We start from the raw sequence: 13,381 nt of genomic DNA on the forward strand, positions 1-13,381 counted from the left end.
TAATAATACAATATATATATATATTATATTAATTCGGCTTGAGTTGGGTTGACTCGAATTTTTTAACCCTCCAACCTGAGACCCAACCCAACTCATATTTTAAACTAATTTAACTCAATCCATATAATATGAGTTGGGTAGTTCGGATTGTCGGGTTACTCAGATTATTCGTACATCCCTATAACATGGTGAGTGTTTGTAATCTCAACGTGAGTATCTTAATTCAAACCTCTTGTCATATGTATTGTTAAGAGAAAAAAACGTATAGAAGAAATAGCAAGAAAAGTAATATAACTTGACCATGGTCGACATTTTTTTATGTTAACATTTGAATTCTAAACCAAACTACTCAAGAATATCGTGGTAAATAAGTCTTTTGTTTGTTAAAACTAGGATAATTATAATTGGGGGCAAGTTTATAAATAATAATTAAGTATGTAGCAAAATTTTAATAAAAAATGTATATATAGCAAAATTTATCCATTATAGACTTTTATCAATAGACTCTTATAGTCTATTAGTGATAAATCAATATTTGCAACATGATCTATAAGCGATAGACTTCTATAATTGATAGATTTTGACATATTTTGTTATATTTGTAATTTTTGTTAAATGTCGTTGCTATATACTTAATTATTTTGAATCTAACCGTTATATTTACAAGTATCCCTTTTCTTTTCTTTTCTTTTTTTTTGGTTAAAATATCAATTTAAATCTTAAAACATTTGTAAATGAATCAATATTTACTCTTCAAGAGGAAATGTCTTTGTAAATTTATTATTAATTATTTCAATTAAACATCTAAACTTTTATAGTCATAACTTTGTTCGAGTATATATGCATTTAATACTCTTATATCGTTCATTTTCTTGAAAATTGACATTTTCGAGAAGTTTACCCACTAATTTGAAAATCAATTAATGATTTTTAAAGATGATCGTAAATTTTTTTTTGAAAAGGTTGAAAAACAAGATGTGAATTGACAATTTCATGGATACAATTATTAGCTAAAGTTGTAAGTTATACAATATAAATAAAATTTTGTAGGGTTTTTTACTTTTAAAATATAAGCTTTTGAAATTACAAATAGGTAACTAAATTGAAGTAAAAGAGACCAGCACATCTCCAGAGTTGGTAGGATGAGAATGGGCATCAAAATGCATCCATTTTTCTTTTGTTTTTTGCTGCTTCTTTTGGTTTCACCTCACAGTTATGGAGAAAGTGAAGAAGATGAATTTGAAGAAATAAAAAGATCAGATTTTCCAAAGCATTTCTTCTTTGGAGCTTCCACTTCCTCTTATCAGGCACTCTCTTATTCATTTCTTCTTCTTCATCTTCGTTTTTCTGTTTCTGGGTTTTAATATATATTATTTGCAGATTGAAGGAGGTTATCTTGAAGATGGGAAGGGAATTAGTAATTGGGATGTTTTTTCTCATATTCCAGGTTCAACCCCACCACCTTCCTTATTTCTCTCATTCCCATTCCAAACTCACTTCCCCAATTTCTTTCAAATTTTTCCTCATTTTCTATTTTCTTTCTTCTTTTTCAATTTTGTAGGAAAAATTACAAACAATGACACCGGAGATGTGGCCGACGATCATTACCATCGGTTTCTGGTATTCTATTTTATGACATGATTGAAAGCAATTCTCAAATGATTTAAATCATTTTTGTTATTCTCAAAATCGATCCTCTAAAAATCAATTCAACAGTGAGAGAAATATGTTTAAAATGTATAAAATTAAATTTGATTTTGGAGTGGTTTGGAAACTAATAAAAGTGATTAAAAGCTATGCGAGAAACGTGCAGAATAGAAGTAAATGATATTGAAGATTGATTTTTGGTGTTTGAATTTGGCAGGAAGATATTGAGTTAATGCATTCCATGGGATTGAATGCGTATCGCTTTTCCATTTCTTGGACCCGAATTTTGCCCAGTATGTTCCTGCTCAATTTTCTTTTTCCACAAAAAATATGAGTTTTCTTCTCCTCCCAAAATCATTTGTTTTCTTTAAAAGTTTTTGTGTACAATATTATATTGTGAGTTAGTCATTCGTATTTCTTTTAAATACCTATGTATAAACATATATCAATAATGCATATAACTTATAAGAGTCCAACAATAAATAAGTCTTTACCATAATTATTCAACTAAATAATTATTTCTCAAATTGAAAATACACATTCCAAATTGATTCTAAATGTATGAAAACAAAGGATTATAAAAAATAATAAAATTGACAAAATATTTACAAACTATAGCAAAATTTCAAATTCTATCAATAATAAACATTTGATAATCATTGATATACTTCTATCAGTAACATTGATAGTCATTTATATACTTCTATCAATAACATTGATAGCTAAAACTCTAATTATCATTAATAATTTAATAGAGTTCTATTACTAGTTATCATTTATTGAATCCAAAAAGTTTGTTATAATTTGTAAATATTTTAATTTATTTTATTATTTTAAAAAAAATATCATTAATGTACGAGACGTGTGAAATTAAAAGGAAATACGTATGAATTTTTTTAAAAAATGTAGTTAATTACGAAAGAATGCATAAGAGATAAAAGAGAGAAAAATTAAAAGAAAAAAATATATTAAATGTCTTTTGTAAACATGCTTGCAAATCAAGATACCATTATCAGTATAGTTCAATAATTATTTCAAAACATTCTTAAATAATAGCATGCAAAACTTATTTAGAAACATTATTTGGCAATCGTTTTTGTCACTCACAAACGGTAGCTCAAACCCTCGGTTTGTAAGCTTGTCTGATCTCCTCTGATATGAAATAATGGAAAATAATTATATTTAATTTCATTTTTATCATAAAAATATCATAACTCTACTTAAAATTTCCAAAAACATCAAAAACAACCCAAAAACAAATGTTTGGCATGGCGGGCGTGCAGGGGGTGGGCGGCAAGGGATGGCACGCAAGTGTAGGACCTGGGCAGACCTTGTCGCGTGCTAATCTCACAAGGGGGTGGAGGATGGGAAGGGGAATGTGTTGCGCGCACAAGGTTACCCGTGTGCCTCCTTGGCTGTGTGCCTATGAGTTTAACAAGCACTCTTCTAGCTTAGACTTCACACCCATCTCGCCTAACACAACACACTAGTCGGCCAACCACCTCCACTGCCCAAAACTCAACTTTTTCGTCAGAACCTTACTTTCAATTTAGGAGTTAATATCTTAAAATCCATAATTCAAATAAAAAAATTTCCTTTTATAAAGTTGTTGAAAAATGTATTAATTTTATTACCTCAAAATTTTAGCTAGAAAATTCACGAATTACATTCTGTAGCCTACTTGAAGTAAACATTCCTCAGATTTTTTTTGAAAATGACATTTATCTCTTGTTTCAACTCAAACTCAACATTTCTCTCTTCACAATTAACCAATAGCCCCAACGTAGAAAATATACTCAATTTATGATCTTACGGGACTAATTTCAATAAAAACGCATGAGTAAATTGAGAGAAGTTCCAATCTAAAATGACCTATTTAGACAAAGCCTTGTCTGCTTGCCAAAATTTAACCTATGCATGCAATGACACTTGTGAAGTACTCCACTAACTCCACTTCTTCATCATCTCACCTAATCCTCACTCAAAATGTCCAACCAAAAGGCCTTGAGCCCTTAGAAAAGCCTTATTAACCTCTCTCGTCAAAGCCACAAACCTCTTCTTCTCAATGTCGACCTATCCTCTATCCAAGCTTTCTCACCAAGTTTAAATGTCCACTAACCTCTAAGGACATCCTTCTCGCCTAACGAAACACCTATATACATAAAGGTTTTCTTAATTCTTCTTGACCACACAAACCATGCTTGTTGCCTTGCCTACCATTATCCCTAAATAATCTCTTTAGAGGTTATTTTCTCCTCCTACCAAGCCAAAAACACCTAAAGTGTGGACTTAGCCAATTTCTTCTTTCTTTTTCAACTTAACTTTCCTTTAACTTTTAAACCATTCTTTCATAAGCTTCCTTCTTTTCACCTACCAAGACATACTTACAATAACACTTCTCAAGTCTAGTTTTCCATATTAACTTCAATTAAAATCATCTTTTCAAACTCTTTTGAAAATTCTAAGTTCCTTAGGGTTCAAGATTTATACCAATTGTCTGCAATACAAAAGAAAGTAAGCACTAATGTGGTGTCTAGTTGCATGCAATTCGACGCTCAAGTCAACTTTGGCTTTGTGAGTGATCTAGAGAATAGTAAATAGTAGGTATTTTTCATGTACCTTTCACAAATGATCTTAGTCATTTATATAGGGTAACAAGTAACAATCATTTGGAATATATATTATATATATTCTATTGAAAAGTAAATGAATTTTGTTTAAGGTTATATTTTTTACATTTGAAATTCTTCAATAAAATGGACTCCAATGAATTTTGATCGCGTTAATTTGAGCATCGCCATATTACTTGGCTTTTCGTTGTATTTTGATTCCCTTTTATTGTCCGATGATTTTTAAATAGTTTTTCATTATTATTGTTTTAAAAATAAATAAATAAACAGTTTATAAAAAGAACTTGTCACATCACCTAACATTAAAACTATTATTATTGGATCAATAAGTTGCACAAAAATATGTATAATTCATAATATATACTTGTACCTTTTTCTGTAAATGTATTCCTTTTGAACACTTAATTAAAAAAGTTTAAGTGAAATATGTTTCAATGTTATAATTTTAGTTTGTTTTTAGAGTTGTTTTCAAATATAACAAAATGAACTAAAATATTTACAAATATAGCAAAATAAGAAAAGAATCCTCTTCTTTAGATAGATTGTGTGATATTTGTTATATTTGTAAATATATTTAGCATTTTAAAGATAATAAATAATGTGATTGAAATAATGGTCAAAATATCTTCTTGATCAACTTGATTGATAATTATTTGAATATTGATGGGAAATGTTTATAATTAAGTTTTGAAATAATTATTAGGAGGAAGGTTTGGTAAAGTCAACAAAGGAGGAATCAACTTCTACAACAAAATTATTGATAATCTATTGTTAAAAGGTAATTATCTCATTTAATCTTCTCGGTGATTTTATTTCCTAAAATCTTTTAAACAACACTAAATATATTAAGAAAACTACACAAATAATATGAAAATTACCACAATGAGTTTAATTTTCATTTGAGTTTTTTTATTTAAAAGCATATAACATTTTTACTTTTGGTGTGTTTGAGTTTAATTTTTCCCTTAGTTTCTAACAATCTTAAAAGCTTAAACATTCATGACACTTTTTTCAAATCAAACACCTACTACATATACAATTAAAAATGTAGAGAGATATATATTGAAAAAAGTAACTTTTGTAATTGTTTCAATTATCTATTCGACACAAACGTAAATTTTTTTCAAGGAGTTAAATTTATAATTTAACTTAGTAAAATGAACATGACAGGCATAGAGCCATTCGTGACGATTTATCATTTTGATTATCCAATGGAACTCGAAAGAAGATATGAAAGTTGGATGAGTTCTCAAATGCAGTAATAATCTCTGATCTCCTATCTTTTTCTCCTACATCTATATATGACATTGTATAGCTAACAAAATGAATTTAATTTAGGGACGATTTTGTAGAGTTTGCAAAAGTTTGTTTTGAAGAATTTGGAGATAGAGTGAAGTATTGGATGACAATAAATGAGCCAGAAATGGTTGCAATTTTGGGTTATAGGATGGGAAGTTTTCCACCTGCACATTGCTCACCACCATTTGGAAAGTGCTCAATGGGGAACTCTGATAGGGAGCCTCTCATTGTAGTACACAACCAATTGCTTGCCCATGCTAAGGCTGTTAGCCTTTACCGCACCCATTTTCAAGCAAGTTGATTCCTCTTCTCTTTTTTCATATCCCATACAAAATTAACTATCATTATCTAAATACACTTTACATTTTTTAAATTTATGGCTACTCATGTTATATTTGGTTTAGTTTTTAAACTCAAATGTTTTATCTCTAGGCTTGCTTTTAGTAATATCCATAACCCTTCTGTCTAATTCTAATTATGTATACATTTATACAAAAACAAATAATCTGACAAGCTTAACGGCAGGTAAAGCAAGGTGGATCAATAGGAATAACGATATCTATACAGATGTATGAACCGTTAGACCAACAATCAGACACACAAGCAGTGGACAGAATCTTGGCCTTTTATGTTGGTTGGTCAGTTTAATTTGTTTTATAAGATAAATGATCCATAAACGTATTTAGTTTATTTTTAAAAAGATAAACAATCATAAACATGTTTAATTTGCTTAATAGGATATACGATCCAATTGTGTATGGAGATTATCCTAAAGAAATGCGAGAGATTTTAGGAAGTGAACTTCCAAGCTTCTCGGACGAAGATAAAAGATATATAAAAGGAAGCTTGGACTTCATTTCTATCAACCATTACACTACTAAATATGCAAAGGACTGCTTTCATTCATCTTGTCCAGATGAGGTTAATCGCCCTATAAATGCTTTCGTTGAGACTACTCCCTATCGAAATGGTATCCTCATTGGAGATCCGGTATGCTTTACCTTCTTTTATTAAATAGCTTCTTACTCTTCTTTAACGCACAATAACAACGGCAAGAAACATAAAAGGATCATATCTATTACAATCTAACATTTTAAAACTGATGGTCTAAATAGAATTTAGACTTAAAACTTGGAGACCCAAAATGTATTATTATTTATTTCTCTTGTTATGGCAGATGGGAATACCAGGACTTTATGTTGTTCCCAGAGGGATGGAAAAGGTCATTAACTATATTAAACAAAGATATCCTAACCACTCCATCTTTGTCACTGAAAATGGTAAGCGATTATTACGACTCCTTTCATAGCCTTCAATTTTTTGTTTTGGTTTAAATTTATTTTTTAATTAAGCTTATAAACATTACTTTCCACGTCTATAAGTTTTTTCTTTTGTTTTTCTGTTCACTTTGTACCAATATTTTAAAAATTAAATCAAGTTTTGAAAACAGAAAGAAGAAATTTACATAAAAATGTTTTGTTTTGATGTTCAATGTTAGACTAACCACTCGAATATTTCTTTAACAAAAATAAAAAAGTATATAATGGAAAAATAGAGACCAAACATGAATAAATTTCAAAATGATAAACTTTTTCAAAATTATTACCAAATATTTCCCGAACAATACATCTATGACTGAATTGTGGACGTTTAGATTTTTTTTTTAGAACCACTTTTAAAACAAGTGTCCTTTTGGAGTAAAAGAGTAAGTATAGTGAAGTGATTAACTTCAAAAGAATATTCAAAAGGTCTAATAAGTTATTAAAATTTTAATCTTATATATAATTGGTTAACTAAATTTAATTTTTTGTCTTTTTTATATGAAAACAACCAACCTTTGAGAAAGAATGAAAAAAATACAAGGGCAGACAACAAAAAGAAAAGAAAACCAACCCACAAAACCACCATTTTAAAGGAATGGGGACCAACTAATTAAAATGTTGCCTAATAGAATAGTTACAAAAAAACTCAAAACCAAAGCCCAAAGAGACGTGAAATCTAGCCAACAACCAAATTTCACTATGCATCCCCTCTCTTTACTCCTAAACATTCTATCATTCCTCTCACCTCAAATAGTACCGCACACCCCAACACGCCATAAAAGACCACCCCTTTCAATGAAAGACGAATGGAGAAGGAACTCCTCAATGGTCACTCTAATGCTATGTACCAAAGCCGATAAAGCTGCCACTGAACTTCTGAAGGAAGGAACACAACACCGACCTTGCAAAATCTTCCTCTGTCATCTGACACAACAAACAACAAAAAGGTCCGACAAGAGAAGTCTTCCTTCTAAAAAGCCTATCAACATTGTTTACTTGACCAAGCAAGAACTGCCAGATAAAGAATCTAACTTCCTTCGGAACCTTAATCCTCCAAAACACATCAAAGATTGACTCCTTCAAGGGAGCATGATCAACCAACAACCTAAGCAAAGATTTACAACAAGATTCCCTGGTAGGATTAGAAATTCAAAAACTTAAAGATAGTATAGTTTTTTGGATGAGGAAAGATGTTACGTATGTGGATAAACGGAACAAAGAGAATCCTTCTCCACCCATCTATCCTCCTAGAAAAAAGTGTCCTTACCATCCCCTACAAGACAAGAGACAAACCGAAAAAAAAGTAGGGAGATCGATTGAAATATCCTTCCAAGGATTTCGAAAAGTGCCTTTAACCTCTCTCGTAATCCACTCAAAAAGGATGGAAACCATGCTTGCTCACAATGATCATATGGCAAAGAGAGTCATGCTTAAGATGGAAGCACCAAAGCCACTTTACAAACATAGCTATGTTACAAATTCTAAGATTACGAATCTCTAATTCTCTCTAACTCAGATTCTTCTTAGGTGAAGAGGGAAAACTAGAAAGATAATGATGTGAATAATAATACATTATTTTATTATTATATTATTAATAATATTGTTATTTTTCCTTTGTATTCATTTTCTTTTTCCTTATTAAATAAAATCACAAAGAAAATGAAGTGAAAAATTGTTAACATTATTTATGGGAAAAACTGAAACTTATAAAAATATCTTGCCATTTTTCATTTTTTTATACAAACCATAAATATTTTGATGTTTTGTTATATTTATAAAAATTATTTTTTTTGTAAGGATATTCCATGCGACCAAGTGATGGTAACAAAGTTGAAACCATTCTAAATGACTGGAAACGAATTAAATTCCACAAAAGCTACCTTGCTGCCTTGGCCAGAGCTATGAGGTAAATAAATATTGCTTTACTTGTTCAACTCCCATTTTTCTATTAGAAAATTAAATTTATAAACATTACATTTTTTTCATTTTTTAAGGTATTTTAAAGATATTCATTTCATAAGTTATATTTTTACCTTTTCATTTATTTTAGTTCTTCAACTTTTTAAAACGAGCTACTGTGTTAATCTATAAAAAATTAAATAAAAACATAAAATAAATCGACCAAAATAACAATTATTTCAAAGTACAATGATACTAAAATAAATACAACGTCTTATGTTCTCTACTATGTTTATCCTATTGTTAGTTGGTGTGAGACTAAAGTTGCATCTTTCACATTCTTTGGCTAAGTACATCATACAAGGAAAGAACTTTTTAGGATCTCATATTAAACCTAAACCAAATAGTAAATAGTGCACAATTTCTACTTAGTAGAAGTCTCTAAATACTAATCTAATGAGATTAAGATAATTCAAAAAATTAAAAAAACACTTGACCTCAATATATTCAACTAAGCATCGCCTTAATCACAAATCTCTAACAAAACTAGTTCATTAGCTAATACAATTAACACTAATAACATCTTTTTGTTTTTTAATATAGGAATGGTGGTGATGTGAGAGGATATTTTATATGGTCTTTAATGGACAACTTCGAGTGGATACGTGGGTATGACACAAGGTTTGGGCTTTTCTATGTGGATCACTTGAAAACCCTTGAACGGAGGCCCAAACTTTCGGCCCATTGGTTTGCTTCTTTCCTTGGCGGCTATTCACAGCAACTTACTCAACTTTCATCCATCTGAATAAATCATATCATAATAATAATAATAATGGAATGGAATGCTTTTGAATTAGCTCTAATAATTCCATTCTCAACTAGAAATAAATTTCATCTCTCTACATGTCCTTCCGACTCTATTTATACTTAGTAGTTAGTGTGCGAAGATATAATATATGTGGTTTTTGTTCTTCATTTGGTGTTGACAATATTTTTTTAAAGCATGTTGTGGTTGTTGTATCTATGACTTTGTCCCTGCTGCCTTTGCCGTTCCAGACAATCTGATGCCCCATAAATTGTTTGATGCTACTGATATATTTTTCTTATGATCTCAAAACCTTTGGGTACTTATTTCCTTTTCTGTGTTGTGGTTTTTAATATGTCTACTTGAATTGTTCCTATATTAGAGTGGATCGTTTTAAATGAATTATTGAGTTGTCTTCTTTTGTGTGTTTAGCCATAAACCACATGTGTCGTATCAATCTTTAAGATTGTGAAGAGTGTTCTTGCTATATATATAGATCTTGTGAGTTGTTCTAGATCTTTGTTCAACTGTGTTCTGCTAAAACTTGAGAATAGATTCTTAAACTTAGAGGGAATCAAAGTTTCAGATCTTCATTTGAAATTCGAAAGATAGAAATTTGAGTTGAAACAGAGTTTTACAATTAGGAGGAGCCTTAAGTTACATTAGGAGGAAGTTTGACATTTAGGAGAGTTGAAGCTGAAGTGATCATTCTCTAAGTTGAGTTATTCGAATATATCATTGCCGTTTATTTACAGATAAGTATATCATTGTAATTCTTTAACTTTGTATGAATGAAAATATCTTTCATATAGGCATACTACATCTGTAGATGGTATTTCATCAAACTAGGTTATCAAACTTTGTGTTTAATTATTCTAGCTTCTCTTTGATGTTCTTGAAATTGTTATTGTAATATTGCATAAAAGTAGTATATTACATACAATTGTACACAGATTGCATTACAATTATAGTAAGTGCAATCATTACATACAAACCTAAAACAAAGTTAAAATAAAAATAAATCTACAAACCTATTAAACATCAATGTCCTGATTAGGGAAAGCACTCGATTTATGTTGTGCACAAGTACGCTTATTATGCCTTTCTCCATCACATATCTTGCATCTAAATGTTTGGCTAGTCTCTTTCAAATCCATTTTATTATGGATTCGAGTAGTTTTTGGTCGGTCCAGATTTTCTAAGTAAATCTACATTTGGGTGAACTCCTCGTTTTAGTCGTGGACCATAAACCAAACACAAACATTTAAATAAGCATATGTGTAAGGATAAATAAACAAAAATCTATAAGTAAAATAAAAATATAAAACAAAATTACTAAAAAAAAGATAGAAACAAATAAGAACAAATAAATGAGAAAAATAAAATATAAACAAGATATAAAACAATGTACATAAACAAATAAATTTGTTATAAGATAAAGGAAAATGTAGAAATAATATAATAAAGAAATATGATTTTTTTAAAAAAATAATGTGCTTTGAAAAATTATTGACATTTATAGTATAGGTGTGAAACAAATGTCAAAAATATGGTAGCAAAGTCATAAACCAGGTACACGACTTTGCTAAAGCTGACTGGAGTCGTGTACTCTCGGTACACGACTCTTGTACAACTGTACCTTCTGGCAGTCAACAGTAGTGTTGACTGCAAAATTTGTCATGTAGTGGTGAAATCGTGTATTGGGTACACGACTTTGCTCATGTGAAAATCTGATACTTGTCCTTCGTGCAGGAAATCGTGTACGTGTACATGACTTTTCTTTATAAAACCTTAATTTTGCAGCATTCTACCTTTCATTGCAAATTAAAAATTTTCTCCTACCTTTCGTCCTCCCCTGTCTTCCTCGTCGTTCTCCTTTATCTTCAACAAGATCTATCTATACTTCCATCCAACGTAAAAAATCAGCCACACCCTTTTCATTCTTCACACCAAAAATCACTCATCCATTCCATTTTCACCAAAAAAGTGTTTTTCCCTCCATTTTTTCTTCCGTTTTTTTTTTTCACAAGGTATGTTTATTTTAACTAAATCGTAACCGGGGTATATTTGATTTTATTATTTTGTTGTTAAAATAATTTAATTTATGTTGCAGTTGGCTTTATCCAAATCCTCCATTTTTACTTCCGATTTTTTTATCACAAGGTATGTTTATTTAACTAAATCGTAGATCTGATACACAATTTTATTGAAAGAACAATTTAATTTACGTTTGTTATTTGATTTTATTATTTTATTGTAAAAAATATTTGAATAATTTAATTTAGGTTTGTTATTTAATTTTATTATTTGGTTGTAAAAATAATTTGAATTTAGTTATATTGTTCTAATTTTGATATATTATTTGGATTTAGGATATGTGAAGAATATGTAAAGTATGAAAAGGGGAAGAGAACAATGAGTGAAGGAGTGTGTTTTGATTTGGTAAAAGAAAGAAAAGAAAAAAGGAGGAGGAGGAGGAGAACACATTGTTGGGTTGATTAAATGTTTTTTTCTTTCCTTTTTTGTGTTAGAAATTCAACCCCCAAGAAAAAGATAGACATAATTCAACTGTTTCCACCTAATATCTACTCTTCTTTTATGAACACACACCTCTCTCTTTTTCATATCCTCTAAACACACTCTTAACATATTTATTTTAATCAAAATATCATCACAATTTGTTTCCTGTTGTTTCATGTAAGTCTATAGATTAGTTGTTGTTTCAATCCAAACCATTAAACTTTTAAATTGATAGCTTATTGAAATTCACATTTTGTAATTGAGCTCCAATTTTAATCTTCATCTTTCAATCAAAAGTTTCAATGCAGAAGTTTCTAGAGAGTGTTGAAGTTATTTTATTAATGAAAAGTAATTAACAAGATTTTGAGTGATAATTGATATATAATTTATGTTGTTCTTGCAAAATAAAAAATTTTGTTTAAATAATAGTCATATTTTTATGGTTTCAATTTTGTATTCAGCTTCTTATACATTAAACTTTTTAAAAATTATCATTTTGGCTCTCATTCTTATTTTATTGTTAAAGGGTGAAATCTGATACTTTTTAATGGTATCCCAATTGAAGTAAATGAAGTTAAAAGAACAAATATTTTAAAAACACAATAATAAAAAATGAACAAAAACAAAAAACGTATAGCACATATTGAAGTAATATTTAAACCTAAAATTACATGTAAATCTATTGAACATCATTAGTCATCGGGGCATATAGCTACAAACAAACATCTCAATTGCTCACACTACATTAAACATGACAATATTGCAATGCTAATTAATATAATATCATGGACTTATCAATCTTTATTCATTCAAATACTATGTGACACCTAACTCTTTATACTAAACTGAAGTTATTATTATTATATTAAATTACATAAGGATTTTCAAAAAAAGAAAAAAAAAAGATACTAAATCTTTCAATAAAAACCTCAAATACTTATTTATAGATCATAAATTATTAGGTAGAAATAAAAGTAAAATATCAAGTTACTAGTTTGAGCCCTATTTAAAATAATAAGGAAAAATCATAAGAGTACTCATGAGTTCTAAAATTTTAAATAAAATACTGTAAGTCAAAATATTGAAAACATAAAGCGAAAGCAATAATAACTTTTCCTATGGCGAACCACAGTCACTTCTTGACATCGCCAGCTTCCCTCTTCCTCTACCTTTGCCTGAAAAATTAAACATATGACACATACGACTAGATGGAAAGGTCGCACAGCTAATGGCTTAAAGATGGAAGAGGTTCGATTCAC

At 29.4% G+C, this 13,381-nt stretch overlaps 1 protein-coding gene across 1 annotated transcript; it reads left to right on the top strand.

Moving 5' to 3' along the window:
- Window positions 1-1,085: 1,085 nt before the first annotated feature.
- On the top strand, window positions 1,086-9,890 carry LOC101215621 (beta-glucosidase 18). Its single transcript, XM_011654087.2, has 12 exons — window positions 1,086-1,307; window positions 1,381-1,447; window positions 1,562-1,620; window positions 1,865-1,940; window positions 4,981-5,055; window positions 5,448-5,535; window positions 5,616-5,868; window positions 6,102-6,214; window positions 6,314-6,566; window positions 6,754-6,856; window positions 8,696-8,804; window positions 9,401-9,890. The coding sequence occupies exons 1-12, from the start codon at window positions 1,143-1,145 to the stop codon at window positions 9,600-9,602; spliced, it is 1,563 nt and encodes a 520-aa protein (XP_011652389.1). The 5' UTR covers window positions 1,086-1,142; the 3' UTR covers window positions 9,603-9,890.
- The last annotated feature ends 3,491 nt before the right edge of the window (window positions 9,891-13,381 follow it).

This window comes from Cucumis sativus, chromosome 3, assembly GCF_000004075.3.
Source record: "Cucumis sativus cultivar 9930 chromosome 3, Cucumber_9930_V3, whole genome shotgun sequence".
Lineage (NCBI taxonomy): Eukaryota > Viridiplantae > Streptophyta > Magnoliopsida > Cucurbitales > Cucurbitaceae > Cucumis > Cucumis sativus.